This window comes from Clupea harengus, chromosome 20 (genome assembly GCF_900700415.2).
Source record: "Clupea harengus chromosome 20, Ch_v2.0.2, whole genome shotgun sequence".
Classification (NCBI taxonomy): Eukaryota; Metazoa; Chordata; class Actinopteri; order Clupeiformes; family Clupeidae; genus Clupea; species Clupea harengus.
Window position 1 is genome coordinate 11928721 of NC_045171.1, and position 26360 is coordinate 11955080.

Genomic DNA, 26360 nt, shown 5'->3' on the forward strand with positions numbered 1-26360 from the left:
AACAACACTGTTGCCATTTTTTTCTACCTTCATAAAGACCTTGCAAAAACATCACGTTCATAACACTAAAACAATCTATAAAGGTAGATCTTCTATAAAGGTAATTCTGAAAACTACTCTTTTGCTCTTAAGAGGGCAACAAATGCCAAATATTTGTTTTATATATCTGGACATGTGTATATATTACTTGTAGATGCACCACTGTATAAAATGGAAAACGTAAGGTCTTTGCATCACAGTATTGTGATTAGGCTCTACCCCATGTTGACGTTTCGACTTCCCAACAGACAGAGAGCAAAAAATTACAGCTCAATCAAATTTGAATTGATGTTCGCACAGATGGTATATACCAGCCACACAGTATGACTCACCCCCAATACATAGCTCATATTAGCATAAAACAGCCATATACAAGTCATATCTGAATTATTTTATAGAACCCTTACAACTTCAAAATGAAAACAGCAAAAAGTCAAAGGGTCTTATTCAGGGAACAGCACACTAAAATGCATTTCATCGAAACATAGTTGATTCCCCATATTTTTCGCTGGCTACATATGAATATTCACATAATGGCTTCTCTCTGAATGTGCTCTCAGGATTGTCAACACAGACTGCTCGTTGGACAGAGAAAATCTTGCTTTTCCATCTCATTTGGTCATGCAGCATTGCTGGCAAGACATCCAGAAGAGAAAAAAGAGGACAGTTGAAAAACAGGAGTGGATGAAGGACCATCTTTCTTTTTTTTTTTTTTTAAAGCAGTTCAAATTTAATACTTATTTGTCCCCCATTCGCTACAGAAACCCAGGTTAAAAAAAAAAAAAAAAAGCCAAATGGTCATAAAATACAGCAGCATCAGTTGCCTGTTTAAAAAAAAAAGAAAAAAGAATGAAATAGGAAATAGCAATGCAAAAAGACCCGTGGGGAACAGAAGAATGTTGGGGGGAGGGATATAAAGAAAAATATATAATATTTATATATATTTCTGTATGAGAGGAGTGAGTCCAAAGTTTTCTTCAGATGGGACCATGAATATCTTGGACACGCTCTGTTGTATTACAAAAACAAAAGAAAAAAATGAAAAGAAATACAAAGGGAAAAACAAAATTAGATACATTGAACTAAAAAAAGGCGAGTTCAATCCTATCAGAGTATTCTAAGGCTGGGGCGTCATTTTGTTACTCATGAAGGGTTCTCTCCTTTTGATTGACAGACAGTCACTCCTCTTCAGCATATGTATTTGTATGTATCTGTGTGAGTGTTTGCAGTTGATAAGGGGTCCATGTTCTCTCACTACAGGAGAGATTCTTTTTCATTCCTTTCTTCAATTACTTCATCCATTCTTTCTTCTCATGTATCTCCCCATTAGTCCCCGACTACCTAGTAGTCATCCAAATCGAATAATTCGCCCTCCTCTCCTTGGTAGTCCATGCCTGTGAAGTCCACCCTGTACCTCAAGATTCCTAGAGAGGAGAGAAGAGAGGAAGAGACAGAGAAGGAGGATGAGAAACAAAACCACCACACAGAGGAACTGTAGAGTTTGAACATCATTAACAACAGTCTCACCCCCAATGCCACCAAAGCCTTTGACAAACTGTGATCCCTCCTGGCTCTTGTCTGTGACGATCTCCAGCGTGGCTCCAAACGTCTTGTAGTTATTGGCAAACCATTCCAGCAGAGGCATGCACTCCAAGAGCTCGTGCTCCTGTCCTGTCTGCACACACACACACACACACACACAAAGTAGCAAAAGATGGTAATTTCAAAGGTCCTGTTATCATTGACATCTGGGGCAAACATAACACAAAAATGTAGTATTCACACTTACCTCTTTGTCTGTGAAATGAGACTTGTCTTTCTCCTGTTCTGGCGTCAAATAAATGGTCTTCTCATCTGAATAAAAAAAAGGAGAGTGTAGAAAAGGCTGTGAACAACAGCTGTGAATACTTGATCCGCATGTTCTGTTTTATGTTTTCAGCCTTGTTTTTACCATCAATAAGGGTTTTTACAATCAATAAGTAGGCATTAAGAGTGTAACGGTTCGGTATGTACAGCAGAGAAAACTAACGAAACGGTAAAAAATTAAAATGCAGAAATTTTGTTTTTCATGTATTTTTCAACAGTACCTCATTGGCCATAAATCTTACTGTAAATGTCAAGGCACTTACTAGCAATTACGAGCATATTATCAATAAGAAAAAAACAAAATAAGAAAAATAAATAACACAAATATCAGTTATGCTCCATTATAACACTCTGACCTGTTGATAATTCATGAACTGCAGCTTGTGCTCGTTTATACAGAGCAGGCACAAGGAACTGACTAAAATGCACACATGAAGGCACATTGTAGTGGGTCTGTTTTTGTCTTGTTCTGCTAATCAACACATTCAGGTGATTAAATCAAAAATGAAATGTTCGAACTGTATCCACAGAAATATCCGACTTGGTTGAATAATGTCGGGAGGTTGACGCCAAATCTTTGTCCACCGAGTTTGACTAATCCAGCTAACCGGAAACAAAGCGCCTAGCATGCTACAGCTGATCGACAACGACTGGGGCACAGCCAACTTTCCAGGTGAAATATGTTCTAGAATTTTTGTTCCTAGTGTGCAAGTAGTAACGTTGGACATAAATAGTGGAACAAAAAATATGCAATATCCTTTTCGTTAGATGTCCCACTCTGAAGCGGTGGCAGCACGTTGGGGTTGGACTTCAAAGTGTAAAATTGTCTGAAAGATACAGGGTTTGGCAGGAACTGATACTCCAGCAAACACGGGACTTTCAACTCACTCTTCCTGCGTATCAATGACCAGGCAACAATCATGCCACAATCACTTTCGATACAGGGTATCAGACACTTAAAAGGTATGTTTAGTCTGACAAAGACAGATCTTTAATGTTTAAAAGTGATAAAGAATGTGTGAGAAAGCCAAAAAGGATAATAGCAAGTGATGAATTAAGTAGCTATACTGAACACTAAGAGCCCTAGTTTGGCGGTGGAACCTGAGACGAAAGATTGCTTGTTCTTTCCGAGCGAGTTGTCTTAAACTCTGGCGATAAGGTATGGATTTTGGATATAGGCATGGCAACATATCTTCTCTAACTTAACAGTTGAATGATCTGGGGGGTGACAGGTGACGGAATCGTGACCGTGGAAGTTTGTATTGCAGTTTCAGAACAGTTACACCCCTAGTAAGGATGAAATACTTGTAGAGTGATATGTAATTGTCTATGTACCATTCTCCATATCGAGGAGCTCAGCTCCATGGACTCTCAGGATGTATCTCATAGTGTCTAGGTTCTCAAACACAATAAGAATCTCCACAGCTCCCATCTCCAGGGCTTTGAGGGTGTCCTCCACGCCATAGCAGTACTTCCCTGTGTCCTGGCTGATCTCATCAAAATACCGCCCTTTCGAGGAAACAAACAAGAGTGTGAAAAGAATAACACCACTATACCCCCCTCCCCACTACTGGAGCAGCTAATTGTTATGGCTTTGCTCCCAGTCACCAAGGTTATTCTCTGTGACAAAAACCTAAATCTTAAATTAAGTCGTGAGGACGGTGACATGAGAGCAAAAGGCAAAGAACACCCATCCTGAGACACACACACACACACACACACACACACACACACACACACACACACACACACACACACACACACACCTATGAGTTTCTTCTCCTGGATAAACTTGACGTTCATCAGCACTTCCGCAGAGAGTTCAATAGCTTGATTGAATCCATTCTCTCCTCCGTATGAGATATCTACCAGCTTCAACACTTTAGCTTGTAACCTCTGTGGAGAGATAACACACCAAAGACAGCACACATATTAGACAACCACATAACAGTTATTATGAGGACCTCTGAACATTGGCAACTGACACTATTTCTATTGAAATAACAAGAAATGGCCAATAACTACAAACACCCATCAAAGAACTAGGGCATGTCAAGTTGCAGACAAATGACAGTTTTTTTTAACACACTGTTCATTGCAGAACAGTGGTTTAGCTTTTGCTTCCATAAACATGTGCAAAAGGAGCTTTTTCAAGCTGTTAAGAGTTACACCAACATTTTTAGGCCCTGCTTGTGAGAGTACCACTATGTGTGTCTGACCGCAACCACGTTACTTCAACAATGAATTCACAGACTAGTTGAAACTGAGTTCAACAGAGTTCAACTTTGCTTCACTTAAAGTAAATGTTCAGTTAGTTTGACAGAACTAATGTTAGTATTAATTATTGTATACTATAATGTAAATAAATAATAGCACAACTTGAAAATTTTAACGGAAAAGTTGCTATAAGTGAGCGCCATGCCAAACAGATGGGCAAAATCCATAAACATACCGGGTCGAACATATCTGACTGACTCAGTTCAGTTTTGAAGTCAGCTGAACCAGCCAGGACCATGCCGGCCACGTTGACCTTGTCGTTGGAGACGAAGAGCTGGACCGCTGTCTCAGCCACCTTCCTCACGTAGTTGTGCCTCTTCTCCATCCTCAGACGGGCAAAACGCAAAGCAGACTGTCCTCCTCTGCCTGAGTTGTGGAAGAAAGCAGACACCTTATTAACCCCCAGCTTTTAAACAATGTTTCAAAACCATTTTTTTTTTTTCCTTTCTGCAGTAGCAAGACAAATTAGTCAACCAGGACACAAACCACAAGTGTTTAGACCCTGGTATTCAGGGTTACTGGTTGCTGCTTTAAGAACCATGCCAGGACGGAACAAATGCCCAACCTGGTTATAAAGACATTGTGGTATTCCTGAAAAACACACCTGATTAAACATACCGATCTGCAGACCAGAACACAGCTCATTCACTGGATGAAGCTACAGCTGTCGCAACACTTTTCCCTCAAGCATACAGACCACTGCATCTCAATTTACGTTTGAGTCTACAAATTTTATGGATTAAATTCTAGCTTTGAACAGTGTGTGCTCCAACCAACACTGAAACTCATCACACCAACGCCTGGCCGAAATTACAAAGTGTAAAATTGTCTGAAAGATACAGGGTTTGGCAGGAACTGATACTCCAGCAAACACGGGACTTTCAACTCACTCTTCCTGCGTATCAATGACCAGGCAACAATCATGCCACAATCACTTTCGATACAGGGTATCAGACACTTAAAAGGTATGTAGAGTCTGACAAAGACAGATCTTTAATGTTTAAAAGTGATAATGAATGTGTGAGAAAGCCATAAAGGATAATAGCAAGTGATAGTGTTCAGTATAGCTACTTAATTCAAGAGGCCTAGTTTGGCGGTGGAACCTCAGACGAAAAATGGCCTGTTCTTTCTGAGCAAGTTGTCTTAAACTCTAGCGATAAATAAAAAAATTCCACTGAGGTATGGATTTTGAATATTGGCATGGCAACATATCTTCTCTAACTTAGAACAGTTGAATTTCGTCAATCATAAACCATCACTGCCCGAGCCTGATTTAGCTATCAAAAAATATCATGTTCTCTTTATTGAAAATGGCGCATTATGTCTACATATTTTGGTATTAGAAAGGGAGCAAAATAAATACTCCAGAATGGAAGCATTTATGAGATGGGCTATATTGATATCTACAAAAATAACCTTAGCTTGTCATGGAATCAATGTGAAAAAAGTTGTTCGTAGGGATGTGGGTTGGGCATTTGAAACTGTCCAGAACGCGTTGTAATCTCGTCTGATGCATTCAGGGTAAAGGGATTGTCTAGCGATGCTATTGGACAGCTTTAACCAAACCTTTCACAAATTAACTTCGTCCTGGCTCTGCCTACTTAGAGCCTTTGACCACACTTTGACCTCACGCTCTAAAGCATACATTTTTTGTGCAATGGTGCACATGTGCTGCCGTTTCCGCTCTCAAACTAGGGCCCTAAGGCACTCAGGCCAAGACACCTACTGTCCAGATTTTATTTCAACATATATATTCTACAAAATTTCGTATATGTATAAATATACAACATTTTGACTAGGGTACTTGGTCACTAATGGTGTGTGTTCCCATGGAAGTGGTGATGATGACGATGGACGTAACAGTTTACCATGCTTCTTGGGGAGATCCACGGTGAATTTGTGTAGAACTTCCCTGGTGTTCCCTTGCAGAGTCCCGAACAAAGCGCCACTCCCGTCAATCACAATAAAACCAAACTTACTGTCATCGGACAGCAAGGCTGTCAGCGCCTGAGGGATGAGAGACACGAGAGATGGCAAGATTAACAAAGCTTTGCTTTTAATAACGGACAGGAAGATGAACTCAAGGAGGAATGTCAACAGCTGCTACAGCAGGCAGACACACACACACACACACACACACACACACACACACACACACACACACACACACACACACACAGCCTTTCGCACCTCGGTGTGGAACTTGTTGTCGCAGAGATAGAGAGAGGTGTTGATGGGTTTAAAAGGCTCAAAGTCAATGTTGACTTTCTTCTCCTTGCCCTCCTCGGTGACGATAGTGCCACAGTAGACCACTAAGCCATTAGGGGGGACTGCAAAACAAGGAAGAGGAAGGCTGTCAATTGCATGAGTCAACCATAAATGACCAGGTCAAGGACTTTCTGACTATTAGCACATTGCTGGATTTCGAAATAAGTACATGTCATTACTGTTTGCTTCAATGATAATTATTAGTATTATTCTGTTTTCTTTATGCAAGTGAATTGTGTCTGCTTGGCACTTGTTTGTGTGTGTTCCTTATAAAAACTAAAAAAAACTGATTAAAATCAAAATAATTACAAAAACACTGCTGGATTTCAATCTGCCAAGTTAACATGAGACACCCCAGGACAAAACCAACAGCAAGACACCTTCCCAGCTGGGCAGTCACCTTTGTTGTAGAGCTTGAGTCTCTGCTGTACGGAGGTGATGGCGCCAAGCACAGACAGCCTGTTGACTCTGCTCTTGATGTTGGAGGCGGTGCCGAATTCATCAGCCAACATCTTGGACACTCTGGAAATCTGATCCTTGGGAGGGATGATGAGGGAGATCATACTGGTTCCATTCCTGAAGAATAAGAGGAAAAACACAAGACTTTACACCTACAACTTTAAAACTACTAATCTAGTAATTAGGGTAAATGGTTTGACTGTCAAGAAACATGCTATTTACTACTGAAAACCATACTTTCTTGGTCTTACAGTAGGTATGCTAGTATGTAGTACTGAGAATCCATAATGACTAGTAAACAGAGAAAAGCAGGAAGTGGTCAAGGGTAACAATCTGTTCTTTTCACACACACTGACCCTATATCAATTAAGTGATGTGTAAGATTGTTGGGTGACTGGAATTTTAGAAACGACATGACAAACATAATATGACGGTCTGTTCAAGTACTCAAAAGTGGATACTCGTGCCATTACGATGGAGTTCTTACATTGAGAACAAATACATATTTAAACCATGAACAGACATTAACAATCATAAATCATGACAATCATAATACCAACTTGAAGTGTTAGGTTGTGAGAGCAGTTATGCAAGAGCTACAACTTCAGTTATTACTTCTGAAAAAAATAAAAATAGAAACTCAGCCTGATCCAATGACACATTTACACATATGCACTAATGTTTGTATTGAGAAGCTGGCAGTGTTACAAGGTACTATATGAGCCTATTTACACTGCACTGGTTTATTTATTATTATTTTAAAGTATGACTTTGGACAAGCTTACTTCAAAACATATATAAAAGATACCTCATGGTAAGTTAACCTATCCACACCAAAACAACTACACACTACTACAAAACCTGTGCACGCACCATACCAGGAGGCGCTCTTGCATGAAGGACTTAACCATAATGACACATTGTGTGTTCTTTCACACATGCGACTGTCAAAAAAGAAGGTGAAATGCTGGTCGCGCTGACGTTGCATTTACGCAGCAGGGAAACCTAACCAGTCAATGTCAGGCAGCAGGGACTGTATGTAATGTGGCGAGCGTGCCAGTAATTCCATCACCTAGAGCCCTGGTCAAAATGTACAATGGAACAGAACTATTATAAAACAATAAGATCACCAGGTTTGGTTTAACCGTTTTGATTAAGAGGGCCAAGCTTTCATGTTTATAATAATATAGTCGTGATACCCAAATCTGGACCATGTCGGGGACAAAGAGCTTTCGTCAAACTTGCAGTCACTACCACCATTATAAACTATGGGCTTGTGTCTCACTTGTATAACGTAAGTAGAACAAAACAAAACTTTCTGACAAACTAGTCGGGATAGAAAAGTTATCCACATAATGTGCCATCAAAGTCAAGATAACAGCAACGGCAAAATATTCCCAGGTACCGTTACCATGTTTGACATCAGTTGACACATTACCACTGGTAGACTACCGAATGGGTACAAAGAACACAGTCTATATTCAGTGTACCGACTGACGCCCTAAACATAGCTCAACAAAATCATTTTGTTCTGTGAAACCGGTTTTATTCATAGAATTGCCGAAAGCGGTGGTCTACGAGTGAAACTCACCATAACAGCTATGCATGGGTACTGTAAGTTATCTTTGCCTAAGGTACCACACTGACGGTCGAAAGTCACACTGTTCAACTATACATTAACGTTACCAATGAATCAGTTACGGCGTTTGAGAGGGTTTAATTTTGTCTGGGCACGGGGCTACTGTGAAATATACTGTGTCTATAGGCCCTGAAGTACTGAGCTGGAAATAACTTGGCACAAATCAAAGAAACATTGATTAAAAAAACAACCTCCATCCAATTGCTATAAATGTGTGCCTGGTATACAATTATGGAGTGAGCCAAGGCCACCATACGACCGGTTTCGGCCGGTCTGATATAGTGAAGCGTGAAACATGCGACAATATTGTCATCAGGTTCTGAAGCCAGTTCTGTCTATAAGCTAACGTTAGCTACGCTAACATGGTGCAATTCATCGTCCACCAGAGCCATGTCCTGCTTTCCCAGTGATAAGTGACTAAAACTACAACTCGCAACTCTTAAAATGTACTTTTCGCGCTGACGGGACGGAACCTATTAATTAAAACGCCACAGCGTGCCATGAATCATGAGAAAGGCTTGCATTGCGGCCTCTAATACTTAAGAATCTTCCATTCAACAAAACAATCGCACAACAGAGATCAAAGTAAACACTGCAAATACCTAATTTCTATAGAAAAAACAACACCATCCTAAACCGAAATCTATGGCACGAAGTCTCGTGGCTGCACCGCACTCGCCGGTTGCCTGCTCCTCCCAAATCCCCGGCCTTCTCTACAACAGCTGGCTTCCAGCGGTCTACACATACTTGGGCTTTAACCTTGTGCCCACGTTGACACAACGAAACCAACTTAAGTATATACAAATGTTGTTTACATACCCTCTTGCTGCTTCCAAACTTTTAATCAGCTTCTTGATTTTCCATATTTCCACGTTCCTGTCCGCCGCGCTCGGGTCGTCCGCCATCTTTCCTGTTGTAATCGCTTAGGAAAGAGCAAAAAACTGGATGTAAAAACAGCAAAGACACCCCCGCTTATTATGTAACAAGAGTAACACCTATAGTGACTATAACGTCGATTTTACAGTGTATAACAACAGGCCGCGGTGTTGCCCCAATACCGTTATGTATTTCCGCTCAGGTCTCACCTGGCGTAGGCAACCACCCGAGAAGGAAAGACCCTACACCGGCTGACGGTGTCAGTAAAGTGCGCGGGCAAAACTAGGCCCTCTTTCTCCCCAGGCCCTAGAGTCCACCCTGTTACCTACCCACATACGTTGTCTCACAATAGTTTTCGTTGTACCCTCTATTACCGAAACGTATTATTGAAATGATGAATCCATTTGTCAGACGAAGAAATCATTTTATTTTACCTGCCTCGGGCTCCGCCGCACCACTCGGGGTCTTTCTGCGCTACGACCGCCGCGATTTTTGTTTCGTTCGTCTGCTATGTGACGTTGCCTCTCCTCGCCGGTTCCGTCTTCCACGAGCTACGCGTGGTGCAAAAGAGGTTCACATGCGGGAGGTGGATCTCAGATTTTCTACTTCCTAGAAACCCGCATAGAAACGCTACGATAGACTACTGTAATTGGCCAGGCTGTAAGCTTGTCAGGGGACAATAACCATAACGCCTCATGGGAGTTGTAGTGCTTCGAAACTGAGCCACAGTCTTTAAAACGTTAGTCTTTTTTAAAAAAATTTTTTTACATAATCTAGTTATTGCGTCTGTGTAGGATGTGAAACATTATGGATGCTTACTTGATTCATGATCGAAAATCAATAGGGGCCACAAGCAGAGTAGCCTGGCCTATTGGAGAAAACCTTAGTAAGCCTACTTTGCCTAAATGTTCCTTTCATCACTAGATATTTTGGGTTGGCAATTATCTCTATGCATCTACAATAGAGCAGGCTAATTAATAAAACCATGATTCATTATGGCCTTTGACACTTGACATGTATAAGCATTTGAGGAGACTGCTGTGAATGAATGCATTTCATCGAAAGCGGGGAGATGGTTAATGAGATGTGACTCCAGAATCAAAGTAGGCCTAGACTATCCGAGACAGTTAAAGGTCATGCCTCACAACAGTTGAAACAGGTTTGAGTGCAGAAACTAGAATGTCTTCTAGTGGAAATGGAACCAAAATCAATTCAACATAGGCTGATGCTAAGTAATTTAATATTGCATGTAGCCAAGGCTACGCTTGTATGATGACGTTTGACATGTGCCATTCAACATGCAGTGCTATCCAAAAATGAGACATAACTGTAAAATACTCCAGGCAAATGCAAATGATACTAGATTCCACAAAAACAATGAAATTGAACTGATTTCATTTGTATTGACTGATTGCTTCATATAACAGTAACTTTGTGTTAGAAAATGGTTCCTGATGTAACTTTTGTGACTTTCTGTCATGATGACAAACATAGCATGATAACTACCATTCCACATTTTTGTTGTCTTCTATATGTACTGCCATTTTGTCTTGGATGACATGCAAGGAATTATGAATGCATTATGAATTAATTATAACATGTAAATAGCGGAATCATTATGTATCTTCAATAGGACAGTGACTGAAACACAAGCGCCTGTATATTGCAATTGTGACAGATATGAGTGAAAATTATAAAAACAATGAGAACAAAAAGAAAAATGTCTTCACAAGGGAAAGAAATCTCATTATATCAGCCTCAGTAAGCCTGTGTTGCTTTCAAAGATGAAACTACCCAAAATTCATTTTTTTTCATGTCATTCGTAAATTCATGTCATGGTTGACTTCAGAAAGACCAACATAAACCAAATTTCAGATCAACAATTAGGAAATAGATCAGGTGTCTAGTGGGATGAAATATACTATTATTTATATTGGTTTGGCCAGGTTTGGACATGCATTACTGGGAAAATAACAACTGAGTAATTAGGAGTGATGACCTGTGAATTTAGTTTGCTTACAACAATAAGGGTTATGTTTCATTCGGTTTTTGCACATGGCATTAAACCTGCCCAGGCACCTAAGCAAACCTGTTTCTGGTACTTTCTCCCTAGAGAGTTACAAATGTCACGATGGCAACTTCAGCAGCAAATGTTTGTAAACATAGCCTCTGTGAGTTGCATGGTGCCAGTAACAGTATACAGTACTGTGCAAAAGGTTAAGGCACTTGGGAAAAAATGCAGTAATGTGAGGATGCGTTTCAAATATAATGACATGAATAGTTATCATCAAATAACAACATACAAAGTGCAGCAAACCAAAAGCAAATCAATATTTGGTGCAACCTCCATTTGTCTTCAAAACAGCACCAATGTGCCTATAGGTACACTTGTACAGTTTTTAAAGGTACTTGGCAGGTAGGTTGTTACACGCATTTCAGAGAACTTGCCTCAGTTCTTCAGTGGATTTAGACTGTCTTGATTCTTTATGTCTCTTCATGTAATTCCATGTAATACTGGTTTGGCCTTTAGTTATTTAATATACAATCTTCAATCTGGATTGTTTCTTTGCAGTTATCAGTTGTCTAAGTAGTGGCATTGACATGTTGATGTCGAGCTCTCTAACATTTTAAACATTATCGTCATTGCAGCAATAATGTCGAGCAGGATTTTGATCCACCAGAAGGAAATGATAGTTAATACATATTTTGTAAATAAATTGTTCCTACTGTAATATATCACATTATAAGTGTAAAATATGAGTGTGTGAATTCATGCTGTAAAGTTTTGAAACATTGAATTATGATTAGTTTAGTTAAATTTACTCTTTAGACAAAATCATCAGGGAGGCCCAACAGAAGCTGAAACAGAGATATAAAGAGCAGTTTGAGTCTGCCTTTGAAGTTGTGGAAAATCAGGGCGCTCCCACTCTTCTGAACAATATCTACACAGAGCTTTAGATCACAGTTGGAGGCACTGGTAAGTTCAACACTGAACATAAGGTCTGGCAACTTGAGAGGGTGTCCAGGCTCAACACAACAGGGGAGATTTCCATCAAATACAATATCTTCAAACCCACTCTCACACAACAGATTAATCTGAAAATGGCTCTCAGAAAATGAATTGCTGGTGCCGGAAAAACAATTCTCTGTGAAGAAGTTAATTCTCGACTGGGAAGAAGGGAATGTCAATCAAGACATTGAGTTCATTCTGCTGTTTTCTTTTTTTCTTTTTTTTTTTAAAGAGAGGCAAAGAATTTAGTTTGGCGGAACTGATTCACTGCTACTTACCTGAAACAAAAGATATTAAGATCGATGAGGTCAAGGTCATATTCATCTTTGATGGCCTGGATGAGTGTCGACACTGGATTTCCTCAACTATCCAAGATTTGCAGACATAAACATGCCAACATCAGTGGAAATCCTGCTAACAAATATCACTGTGGATAACATCTCGACCTGCAGTCATCAATCATTTGCCACCTGAATGTGTACAAAGGGTCACAGAAATTAGAGGGTTTTACGATGCACAAAAGGATCCCTGACAGAACTCATGCTGAAAGAGTTATTAAGCACATGAAGTCATCACGGAGCAGGAGGAAAATTGTCTTTCCAGAACCTGGAGAAGAGACAGCTGGTTTTCTATGAGGAAAAGTTGACAGTGTGGCATTGACTTTGATGCACACAATAGACTCTTTGCGCAGATGTTCAGGCAAGAGTCTGGGATCTTTGAAGTAAAGGTCTACTACTTGTTTACCTCAGCATTCAGGAGTACTTTGTGGCTCTATACACTGTTATCGTGCACAAGAGAGAAAGTCAATTATCTGACAACTGATGAATCACAAAGCCACACGACTAATGCATGCATGTCTGCAACAGAAAAGAATCCAAGTCTTTAGACAAATATCTTTGGTTTTCTTTGTGTGGGGCAGCAGTGGGCAAAGCATTGGAGAAAGAGAATGGAGAATTAGAATTAGGCCTGTTTCTTCGTTTCCTGCTTGGTCTCTCGTTAGAGTCTAGTCAGAAGATCCTGGGCAGCCATTTCTCCAGGACAGGAATCAGCCCAGGCACTCTAGAAGAAAAATAAGATGTAGGACATGTCTGATATGAAACATACAACACAACAGAAATGGGTATTCAGCGGCTGATAGCTGTGGTCAAGTCTTGCCACAAAAGTAGGCTAGGACTACAGACAAAATCTTTCTCAATTACATAATACCCATGGGAAATTGGAATTGTATTCTTTCATGTGTCAACGCAGACTTGATGCTTGTAATCTCAGTGAACCATCTTGTGAGATCATAGTGTTAGCTCTGCAAACTGCCAACTCACACCTGGTTCAATTGGATCTGAGCTACAATGATTTACAGGATTTGACTAAGGCTTTTATATTCTGGGCTCAAAAGCGAAAACTGTACACTGAAAAAAACTAATGTGGGTGTATGAGTATCCGTGAACGATTTCATTGATAGGAATAATGTAGTTCAAAGGTAAACTCAGTAAACCAACAAAGCTTCCGGTTTATACTTCAACTGCATGCTATTCCTTTTCAGTTTGAGGGTGTCATTCAGTGTCCACACTCTCACCTACTAGAACGGGATTTGGGTGGAAATGTTTTTGCAGAATGGAAGTATTCAGCAGCTCTGCATTGTAATTCTGAGTCAACACTCCAAAATAGAAAAAATATATATTTGTACCATAAAATTGATTAATTTAATATACAAATGTTTTAATAACAAGACTTGGCAGTGGGTCGTATTGGAAAATGCTGCCTTGCATATGTTATCTTGTGTACTCTGTTCAACAGGCATGGTGTCTGCAATCCCATTGGAGCAGTTGTACATACCTGAGGTCTGTCCTTGAGTCACCTCACTTCAAAATATGACAGCTTGTTCTGGATAACAATGATCTCCAGAATTGGAGAGTGGAAATACTCTCCAGTGCACTGCCACAGCCACACTGTAAACTGGAAAAACTTGGGTAGGAAACTTCTTGACAGGTTGTGGAGTCACAAAAGAGGTTTGTGCCGGTCTAGCTAAGGCTCTAAAAACACTGCAACTCTGCAAAACGCTGTAAAAACACAGCAACTCTCCAATCTCTAGGGATTTATCTCCTCTTTGCTTTACTTGAGGATCCTAACAACAATTTACAAACTCTAAGGTCAGTGATGACCCTCACAGGAGACGTAAATCATTTTATGTTTACAGGGTTTTTGGCTCTTATCTTTACTTTTCACCTTCTTTTCTTTTAGTTTGGATTGTGGCGACCAGAACAGAGACAAATCTGGACTGAGGAATGGTTAAATGGTGTGTAAATGATGTAAACACATTGTAAACACCTTGTACTTCTATGTACAAGTCAATGGCGTGATCAGAGTTATTCATATGAATAGAATCATATCTATAATTACATTTATAAGAGCTTATTGTTTTGTTTAACCAGAATCTAATTTTTTTTTTGCTTACTTGTTATTGCCTTATTGATACCATTATAATCATCATCATTATCAATCAATCAATCAATCAATCAATTTGTTTATTTGATCAAGAGGGACAGTGTACATTCATGAACATTAAAATGTAAATGCACCCAATTATAGCCAAAAGGCTAGTTTCCATTGGCAGTCCCCCTGCCAGAGTGAAAAAGGCTATACAACCTAAAAAAGGCATTAACGTATATAAAACATAACATTGACAATAAATAAAAAAAATTAAAATAAAATAAGATACAATAAAATAAACAATACAATCCTATTATACAAGTTCTACTGCTATACAAGTTCTACTGCTTACCCACTAGTGATCACATTTTTGGTTATTTATCAACCATGTTTTGAGATTACTTTTAAAACAGTTAAATGAGGTTGATTTTCTAATGTTCTGAGGGAGATGGTTCCATTCCCGGGCTGACCTAACTGAGAAAACCGACTGTCCAAATACACTTTTTTTTTAAAGGAATATCACAGTCTCCTCTTGCTGCCCCTCGAGTAGCACTGGTTGCTGCTGTTCTAAACGTGACTAGGCTGCATAGTGGTGGGGGGGCCAGGTTAAACCGGATTTTGAACATTAAACAGCATGGTGTGATTGTGGTGTGATTTAGGTTTTTTGTCAAGTATTTTGAGAGCCTGTTTGTAAAGAGAACATGTTTTTTAAAAGTAAGTTGATTATCAATCAAGATACCAAGATATTTGTATTCCTTCACAATCTTGATTCTTTGATCAGAAATAAACACATCGGGTTCAGTGTGAGACTTGCTGGTTTTAGAAAAAAACATAGCAACGGTTTTGGAATTGCTGAGCTGAAGACAACATTTGTTTAACCAGTCAGACACATCAACCATGACCTTTGTAAGCCTAGCAGCGACCTCTACATTATTTTTACCCCACCCAAAGATCACAGTGTCGTCTGCGTACATCAGAACCTCACAGTCTTGGCATACGGATGGTAAATCGTTAATTTAAAGACTGAAAAGAAGTGGACCCAGGATTGAACCTTGGGGAACACCTGTAGACAGATTTTTGAAGTCGGATAATACATTGTTTATTTTAACACACTGAGTTCGAGTTGATAAGTATGATTTGAACCAGCTGGATGCAGAAGAAGAGAAGTTAAACTGATCAAACTTAGACTGAAGTATGTTGTGGTTGACCGTGTCAAACGCTTTCCGAAGATCTAGAAATACTGCATCCACAACTCCTCCTCTATCCATAAGGGACTTGACCCTTTCAATAAAATAGACCGTTGCAGTCTCGGTGGAGTGATTTGATCTAAAACCATGCTGCATGGGGTGTAAAAGCTGATTAGAGTTAAGATGATAAATTAGTTGCTCTACTGCTAATTTTTCCAAAAATAACTTTGGACATTATGGGAAGTATACTAATAGGTCTGTAATTGGCTGCTGAGTGAGGACCATTTTTAAAGATAGGAACTACAACTGCAGGTTTCCAATGATCTGGAAAACACCCATGTTCTTGAGAGAATGACAGGTTAGCAATATGGGTAGTAGGCTTTTTTAACAACAAGCAAATGTCTTTAACCATGGCAGAGTCCATTTCAAAGATGTCCTTTGACTCTTTGGGTTTAAATGATTCAATGATGTTCTCTACTTGTTTTTCAGATACCCTTTCAAGGTTAAATATGGGCACAGTTGGATTATGAGAAATGCCACCACACTGCTGGTGTGAAGGGAAACTGTTGGCAACAGCAGCCACAGAATCCACAAAATACTCATTTAGCATTTCAGCCACCATGGGCGGATCATGTGAAAGACTGTCATTGATCCTGAGTTCTATCTGTTTTCTAACATTGTTTTGTTAACATTATTATTGCTGTTGTCGTCAGTAGTAGTATTAATTTCAGTGCACTGTTATTCTAGATGCTGTGATGCTCATTTTTGACCCAGACTACACTGACCACAGCATCTCTCTGTCTCATGGGGAGTCCTAAGCCACTAAAAGGTCAAAAGACCATCCATCATCTCACTCTTGGCAGAAACATTGCACTGCCCTCTGTGGGGAAGGACTGACAGATCGATGCCAGTGGGAAATTGAGTTGGTTGGCAACGCTCGGTCAGAAATCTCTGTGGGACTGATGGCTGCAGGCGACGGGGGAATAGAGAAGAAGCACAGGAGTCTTAAGAGCACTGCGATCGGCACTAGTTTCTATGCACAGTACTTCGGCATCATGGATCCCCAAAAAGCGAGATCGACCTTCCCCCGTTCTAAAGATTAGGGGTATTTCTAGACTGGTCAGCTGGTACAGTGTCTCTCTACAGTCCTGATCCTGTGAATGGTCTGCAGTCTCTTCTTTATGCTTTTTACACAACCTGCACAGAAACAATCTCTCCTTTCTTCAAATTACAAGGACCCCATTCCTCTGTCACCCTCCGTGAAATGGAATGACGAGCACATTTCAAAAGCACGTTTTAACTGTGCGCTCTATTGTGAATGCATTGTTTGACACAAATTCATTCAAAAGCAGCCTCAGATATGCAATAGAGTGCTTCAGTACTTGAAACCACCTTTTTTTAGCCTCAACTCTTGTGTCTGGATGAACTTAACCACACACATATAATAATGTGACTAGAACTAATCTTAAGCAACCATGTTCTGTGTGTTAGAAATTCTGAAGCAATGAACTCACAAACTTGTTCTCATTGTTGTGGATTGTACTTGGAAATAGGTTTCAGATAGCTGCAGATATTCTTCAATGCATTCCTGTCTCACTTTCTCATGTTGCAGTTATTCTAAGGAACTTCTCACCAAAATGAACAGCATGTACTATATATCTCTGGTGAACCATACTCTGACATTACATTGGAGGTGGCAGAATGTATCAAAATAAATGTATGGCTAGCACCCCTTACAGAAGCATTATGGAGTTTTGGTCTAAAACTAGCAAAAAAACTGCTAACTTGCTGACTGGTGTCTTTTGGTGATATTGTTTGCGATGTTGTGCTATTTCAAAATTGACAAAATTGTGCGTATGTATTTAAATGTGAGCAGATCAAACTCTCAGCAGTAAATAAAACCGGGTGTTGTGCTGCGCTGAAGTTGAGAGGGGACATGTGTCGTCTAAATCCTCTCTCTGCTTCTCAGCCCATGGCTCTGAGCCAGGGATATCAGTCTCGCCTAAACCCTGCTTCACTCCAAATCAAGACAATTTCATGTCAAGGAACAGAACCAATATCCAAATTTTAATGAAACAATTTCCATTAGTTCTGAAATGACAAAATGTTGAAGTCTAATGATAAAACTGAAAACTAATTACACACGCCCGTGGAGACACGCTTGTTCTCGTCTTCCCTCATTGACACAAATATTATACTAAGGAAACTGACAGAAAGATATGGATGGAATTAATGGAAAAAAGATGATAGAATGCTGAGAAAACCCTCCATATCCAATTAGGTCCGCTTGGTGTCATTCAAGTGTCATTCTCAGTACAAAGAAAATGCATCTAAAAGATTGGCTCTTAGTCTGTCCCAAGGTGTTGAACGAGACTGCCAAAACACAAACACCTTAAAGGTTAGACTGGACATGCAAGTGCTTTAAAGCTGAGATGATCAATAGTGATCAGTAGTTTTATCTTGTGTCCAAGATGTCAAGTCAAGTGTAGAAAAACAGCAAATCAGATGAGACAAACATAAAATCCATGGTCAATCTGAAGACTATTTGTTTGCTTGCTTGATGAGAGACAAAGGTCAAACAGTGCTGACTAAACCAATCAGCTTGTCCTTATTCTAAAACTCCAAGCCTAATGGTAACATCACTTACCTCTCAAACGAGGCTGATGTTATTTCAACAGGGTTTCTGAACTCATGAACTCCCATTCTACAGGTACCTGAAAAGATTTGATATCTCAATAGTAGAACAATCTGAATAATTTAAAAAAGCCTGAATTCTACAGAATTCACAACAACTAATTCTATAAAGACCAAAGAAAAAGTGAGACAGCCGTGGGCGTAAGGGAGTTATTTTGATCACACTCAATACATGACGTATGATATCATGCATAGCCTTAGGCAAGGTCTATCCTTTGACCATGTGTGTGTTTGTGTTTAAAGTAAAGCAGTTTCAAAATATAGTTTCTAAAATATTGTGGACATTGGTTGTGAGAAAAGATGGGATTGAGCAGTAAAATGTTAGATGATAAACATTTATAACATTTAAATATCTTTACACCATTTTGCTTAGAGTAATGAGACTGCCTGTATCTTTTTTTGCATATCGTGGATAAAAAGCATAGAGAAAAACTGAGCTCATTTTGAATGCATTTGGTGCAAACTAAGGTGCACTGATTGAAATTGCATGTGACTTATTTTTAAAATTGGCTTGCTGTTATTTATGTTGCATATTTCAGAACTATAGATAGCTCTTATGTAGAGGAATTGCATTCTCCACCATTTTAGACAACTGATAAATGAGAGAACAAATAGACACCTTAAAAAAAGCAAAATCCTCAGAGCATTTCTCCACTAGGTGGCACCATTATAATACGCAGTTGAAAGAGTGAGTGTATTGAATTGGCCATTCCAACCTTCGGTCTTGGACCCAATTTAAAAGGTAAGAGTGACAGAGATAGTGTTTATCCTTTCCCACCCAGTCTATTTAGTCTTGTCTCAGCTCAAAATTAACAGCCCAGAGGTATAAGCAGTCACTTATAAACCTTCTTTGGTCAACACAACAAAGCTACACCGATTGTGTTCAGATGATGTGTCAGACAACTGTTGTATATTATTGCATTGGCATTGCAGTAATAAAACTGTCAGTGCATCAGTATTATTGAGTTCTAATTCACAAATTCGGAACAGAAAGTGATACTCAGTTGGCTCAGCAGAACAGTTGTTGGTGTCCGTCCAGACAGATGCGAGATATAATGTGACTGTAGGGGGGGCACGATAAAGCACAGAAATCTGTTTAATGTAAGGCTGCAGCAGTTTGCACTACTGATAGTGTGGCTGGAATGGTAAAGGGAGAAGCTACACTGTGACTGTCTTGGAGGTGTTCTACTTTCAGCCCATGCCAGCCCAGCTTGGCAGGTGTGAGGGCCTGCATTGAGGTGGGAGGCTGGAACAGCTCCTGGATCGTCAGTTTCGGGCAAACAGAGGGGCGGCTGTGTTTTTCCTTATGACTGCCGTCTCTCAGCGACTGCACTGACTACACAGGTGTGCACACAAATATGCAAAACACACACAGTCGCAGACACACACACACACACACACACACACACACACACACACACATTCAAGCATTACATACAGGTATATGAATAGACAAACAGTGTGCAAGAGACAGGTGAAAAAACAGCAGACAGACAGACAGACAGACAGACAGACAGACAGACAGATGAACAAACAGCAGACAGATAGAAAAAGAGTCAATTTCCCTTCAAATATGCACTATTTGCTGTGCAAAGAGAAGAAATGACACAGCACTTTTTTGTGACAGTCCTGTCTTTCTGAAAGATCGTCTCCAATACACACGGCAATCCATCATTCTGTGGTGGTGATAACAGCCCTTATCTGACTCGAAGAGTGGTGTCTATTCCCCTGTCCGAAGCTGATCAGCTTCTCCATCGGAGAACACTTAAGGTCCTGATCAAGTCAGACCTGCCTGTCAGAGTCTCTATTTACCCAGAGTGGCAGGTAAAGACAGGTGAGTCCAGGGCAATAATAAACTTCTCTTCAAAGGTTCTGAGGTTCTGAGAGTGGTGCAGTTACTGGCTTATTTCTTGCTCAGTTATCCGGATGTCATGTTGGGTGTAATGGCAGTGAAGTCTGCAGAATGGGGAGGGATGCCGTGGGAGAAATGCAGTGTGGAATCTGACATCTGCTAGGGTGCAGCTCACAAGGCGGTAATTGCAGAAGCCATCATACACTCCCACCCTCACCCCATCAGACGACCATAAACACACACACACACACACACACACACACACACACGCACACACGCACGCACGCACGCACGCACGCACGCACGCACGCACGCACGCACGCACGCACGCACGCACGCACGCACGCGCACACACACACACACACACACACACACACTCACACACACACAGATGCCATCAGGTCCACTCTCCTCCATTCTCCATCTGTGGCCATCTGCTGAGCTGGTGGTATGGTGGGGCTGGGCTTTCATGTTTTCAAGGGCAGCCCTGCCTTCACCATCACTGACCATCATCAGAAAAGCTGTGTGTGTGTGTGTGTGTGTGTGTGTGTGTGTGTGTGTGTGTGTGTGTGTGTGTGTGTGTGTGTGTGTGTGTGTGTGTGTGTGTGTGTGTGTATTACTTTTGTTAAATACTGCTACAGGATATACCTCTGCGTTTTTTATTCATCAGAGACTACCTCAATGCCATTTTTAAAAAGGACACACTGTCACATATGCAAGCATACACACACACACACACACACACACACACACACACACACACACACACACACACACACACACACACACACACACACACACACACAGTGCGGGACTCCTTCCCATTTGGATCTCTCCATCCCCTTTTCCCATAGTCTGCTCCCTGCACCATTCACCCTGTGCTGTCCAGGCAGGTTGCAGTTATGTGCCAGATGACAGTGGACCAGTGGAAAGAGATCAAACACGTGTGCACTTATCCCCAGTACAGCAGACTCTTCCTGGAATGGGTGGCAGCTATTTTTGCCGTATCCTTGAATTAAAGCACAGAAGTAGGTGACATCGTTAAGCCAGTCAGTTTCTGCTATCAGCTCTTTGGGGAGACAGTAATCTTGCCATCTTTTTTTGTCTCAGCAAAGAGAATCTAACTGAACATAAATCTCCCCAAACTCTCGCTCCAGTAAAGAGGTGTGTGTGGGTGTGTGTGTGTGTGTCTGTGTGTGTGAGTGTGAGTGTGAGGGTGTGTGAGTGTGAACAGGATGGCGACAAATGTGCGTGTTACTCCCACCCCCGAGAAGTGCTGGAGCTGAAGTTTGGTGAATGTCTACGGTCAATCCGTTCCTTCCTTTCAGTTTGTTCTCTGCTTAATCTCCACGGCGGCATTCCTGTCACATCTCTCCCCCTTCTCGTCTCTCTCTCATCCCTTCTCCCTCGGTGAGTCACAGCGAAGATTTATGCTCCTGCCCTGAAATATTAAGTGGATTAATGAAGAATTTAAGAGCCGCAGTGTCATAAATATAAATTAGAGTCTTGGAGGCAGGGGTCGAGTCTCCATCCTGTCCGGAGTATGTACCTATTCAGAGTTTATTAACACACGGGATTAGACTAAATTGCCACTATTTAAAAGAGGTGGAAGTCCCTATCCATCTGAATGATTCATGCTATGGAGGTCACACACGGCAGGAAAAGCCTCTTGGAGTACAAAGTTTCGCTCTGTCAGAAAAACGTGGAAGATCAAAAGAGCTCAGGGACGTATGCCAGATCACAGAGTCTTTTTTAAATTTTAATTGTTGAAAAGAGTCTGTGCTGTACTGGATGGTGTACATTTCAAGGGCAATATCAACACCCACAGTTAGCTGTTCATGCGCCAGATATACCACAATACATCTGACTGTGCACCTAAATATCCCTGAGAGGTTGCCTTGGAATATTTCAGGGAAAACCTTTCTGCTTAGTATTTAGTAACAAGCAATATTAGATCATACGAAAATGTCAGGCATCTTGAAAACCTCCCAAGTTGGGCCAGGTCACACATCAGTACATGTACAGTCTTTAGCTTGGCAATTGAATAAAGCCGAAAGAAATAATACGATTTGTTTTTGTGAAAGATATTTGCCTAAAAAACCTCAGCTGTTTTTGTACTCTTGAAGCCTTGCTGTGTTGCAGTGACTAATAATACCACTTCACTCCAGACGGACACTAATTGTTGTGTACATCCTCTGGGGAAAACACAAGTGTTAGCATATGTCAAATCCATCCACGCGATTCCCCACAGGACACTAGGACATCTCTCTTCTTGGCAGAGTCATGGAGGAAATATGACATGTTGCAGTCAGCCATTTCAAACCGTCCAGATGGATAATATCTCTTGGAGACCTGCTGCAAACAGACTCACAACTGGTAATATCTGCATTTGGAAGCTGGCCGCTGACTTATGCATATTTCATGTGACAAGGCAAAAAATTCCCATGGCAACCCTCTTTCATCACGTTTGACATGGTGGGAAAAACAAACTGTAAGCTATAGAGTGTAAAAAAGATCTTCTGAGACAAACACAAGACATGAGGCTATATAGTGAGAGCCAGGAGGTCTGAGAAAATGAAAAGGAAAAAGGAAAGAAAAGGGAAAAAAAGAGAACATTGGTAATATCCTGGGGGTAGGGAGTAGAGAAGAGGAGGATGAGAAGTAATGAGAGAGAGAGAGGAAGAGTGATGGACAAACAGCCTTGCAGGAGCAGAGCAACAGAAAATGACAAGAAAAAAATAATTGATTTCTCCCCCTGGGCCTCGTGAATCATACAGAATAAAGCAGGTCTTATGAAATCGATGGCTGAATAAAGCATATTAAACGAAGACAAAAGGATAATGTCGCTGGCGTCTGTTCGAGGGAGTTAATGTAGACCGATGGCTGAGAACAGGCTAAATAGCAAGTGATGGGAGACATCAACGAGGGCTATAAATTTGCAGGGTGACCTCTCATCGGGGAAAAGGTTAGAGGCAAATTAAAGGCACCTAGCGTACACGTGGCCCCTGGAGAACATCAATACGTGCCATTATGAGGTGATCTTTTATGGCACACAGCTGGCAGTGTGTGGAAAGGGTGTGTGTAGGTGGTGTCAGCTGTTCAAACAGTGTCACTCACGTACTCTCTGATGGGGTGTTAACAGAGGTAACTTACCTGACCGCATGGCTCCAGAATCACTCAAACACACACACACACACACACACACACACACACACACACACACACACACACACACACACACACACACACACACACACACACACACACACACAAATATAGTTGTGTTAACACTGGCTATATTTATGGTCATCCATCAGGTGTTGTTCATTTAGGGAAGGCGGCTGGGACCCAAGACATGTTGGTGACACTTAAAGCCCCATTTTAGATTTTCTGCTACTGAGCTCCCCTTAAAGTTTCATGAGTGTAGCTCAATTTTACACCACTGTAATAAATACAAATCACAATGACAACTTAGAGTAATATCAGAAGATTTTACACAAATATGCGTGGTTTATTTAATGTGACATTGGAGATGAACGCTAACATAACCAAAGAATAACAAAAAAAAAAGAATGACAAATTTTAATTTTGATGAAATACTGCTCGCATTTTCAGCCCATATACATTGTTTTCTAAGCATTTGAATGTAGAGTATGCGTAATCTAATAAAATGTTCTTGGCAACATACTTAATAAACATTGGACAGTGTTATTTATTACAAGCTAGCTGAGTTAGGGTTTTCAAGGTTGCAAACTTCCATGGCTTACAGGCGTGAGATTGATGAAGACTGATCAAACTTTTTGACGTTTGATGAATTTATTTGGATGCTAGAGAGACAGGACAGGCCGATGACTTTTTCCCATGAGACAGGGATGACACCAATAAGGTTACAGCCTATGTTGAATTCTTTCATAAATAACATTGGCAGGGGTGTTTATGATAAAAAGTAGTGAATCGACAACTCTCCTAAAACCGCCAACCATCAAGCAAGCGCAACACAAGACATAGCAAGATAGCTAATAAGTTATTACTGACTAGTCCCACAGAAAGAAGGCCAGCTCGGCATCTGACTTGCTCGGTATCTTGTTCGGTCTCTTGCTCAGTTACTCTCTCTTTTTCTCTTCCTATCCTCTGACAGCGTCTTCCTCGGTTTCTTTGTTGTGTCTGAGGTGGTGCCATAAACATTACGTAGTTCTTGCGAGAGATCTCCTGCCCTGTACCCCAAAGTTATATAGTGCAATACCAGGCACACCAGGCGTGCTGGGGCAATGGCACGTACGCCATTCTCATTACAAGTCAATGTACCACCAAAATGATTTTTGCATAATTTTACTCTAACTGGAGCCTGCCTTATAAGAAGTTATCATTATCAGTGGTTGTCATGACAGCTCAAGACATTAGCAGGTTAATGTCACATGTTATTAAGCTGTTGTAGCATCATACGGGCATGGCCAGTTATGGTTACATAAATACCGTTTATGGTGACATGACACTGTTACAATACTGGACACTGATTGTGAACTACTTATGACAGGATATGACATCAGCCGTGAGATTATGACATGGTTATGTTAGTCTTATGAAGCAGGGTTCAGGTAAAGTGTTTATGAAGCAGGGTTCAGGTAAAGTGTTTATGAAGCAGGGTTCAGGTAAAGTGATTCTGACATACCTGCTAGTAGGTAAGTTACACAAGTGAATCTGGGTAATAAATGGAGGGGAGTGATGAAGATGGAGTGATGAAGATGGAGGGAGGGGAGTGATGAAGATGGAGTGATGAAGATAGAGGGAGGGGAGTGATGAAGATGGAGGGAGGGGAGTGATAAAGATGGAGTGATGAAGATAGAGGGAGGGGAGTGATGAAGATGTAGGGAGGGGAGTGATGAAGATGGAGGGAGGGAAGTGATGAAGATGTTCCCATCACATCATCTGTGAGTGACTGCTATTAGATCAAATGACATCAGTGAGCCGTGTCATGTTTAATTACCTAAACCATGTACAACACTACTGTGAAGTGCTCCTTTCTTGACAGCCATCAAGACAATGGCCATCCACGATTATGTTCAGCTTCACTGACAGTGTATATTGGCATTACAATACTTTGCCAGGAGTAAAAGGAGTTAGAATTAGTAAGAAGTTTGTGTTGGCATCAAAGACTAGACCGAATAGCCAGTGTCACTGTGTCTGCTGTGTACCTCGGCCTTCTCCAGTGCCACTTTGCTGAGCAGGCTAGGCTCCAAGGTTTGGTTGTGCTTTTACCATGTGACCAGCTCCCTTTTGAAGCTGTTGAACAAATAGATAAATGCGTAACCTGTGTAGTGTAGAAAGTGCAGACGCTCTCCAGAGTCAAACATATCAAGTTCAGACATGATAGGCGGGCTCGCTAGCATGGAGGCTAAAACCAAAGGGTGGTAGCATCTGTCGCTAGCACGTCTCTTAAGGTTTGAGGGAGTGCGGTTAACTCACTACATAGCTCTGTCCTACCGTTACACCACCCACAAAATCCCACTCCTAATCCGGGTCATGGCACTAATGTAACCTGTGTTTTGGGGACAAGAACAGTCCTGCACCAGACTCAAACTCGCAACCTCAGACATGTTAAGCGTGCATGCTATCAAGGAAGCTAAAACTCATGGGTGTTAGCATCTGTTGCTAGCATCTCTTAAGGTGTCAGGTTACTCACTGCAAAGCTCTATGGCTACCTTACACTTGCACTGAATTTCCATATATATCTTTAACAGGAGAAAAAAAACACAAGACACAAAGGAG

At 40.9% G+C, this 26360-nt stretch overlaps 1 protein-coding gene and 2 non-coding genes across 5 annotated transcripts; all 3 read right to left on the reverse strand.

Annotated features, from left to right (window-relative positions):
* Nucleotides 1–740: 740 nt before the first annotated feature.
* On the reverse strand, nt 741–10020 carry LOC105893093 (eukaryotic peptide chain release factor subunit 1-like). Of its 3 annotated transcripts, none has more exons than XM_012819439.3 (11): nt 9859–10020; nt 9368–9470; nt 6851–7026; nt 6373–6512; nt 6051–6189; nt 4358–4548; nt 3672–3801; nt 3241–3414; nt 1829–1893; nt 1567–1714; nt 741–1463 (listed from the first exon to the last, which is right to left on the reverse strand). In XM_012819439.3, the coding sequence occupies exons 2-11, from the start codon at nt 9451–9453 to the stop codon at nt 1381–1383; spliced, it is 1332 nt and encodes a 443-aa protein (XP_012674893.1). In that variant the 5' UTR covers nt 9454–9470; nt 9859–10020; the 3' UTR covers nt 741–1380. The 3 variants fall into 3 exon arrangements, with proteins under 3 accessions (XP_012674893.1, XP_012674894.1, XP_012674895.1); XM_012819440.3 differs by lacking the exon at nt 9859–10020 and adding an exon at nt 9634–9718; XM_012819441.3 differs by lacking the exon at nt 9859–10020 and adding an exon at nt 9607–9679.
* Nucleotides 2730–2851, reverse strand: LOC116218027. The gene has a single exon (XR_004162643.1). It is a non-coding gene; the product is annotated as a small nucleolar RNA SNORA71 (small nucleolar RNA).
* LOC116218028 lies at nt 5009–5130 on the reverse strand. The gene has a single exon (XR_004162644.1). It is a non-coding gene; the product is annotated as a small nucleolar RNA SNORA71 (small nucleolar RNA).
* Nucleotides 10021–26360: the final 16340 nt, after the last annotated feature.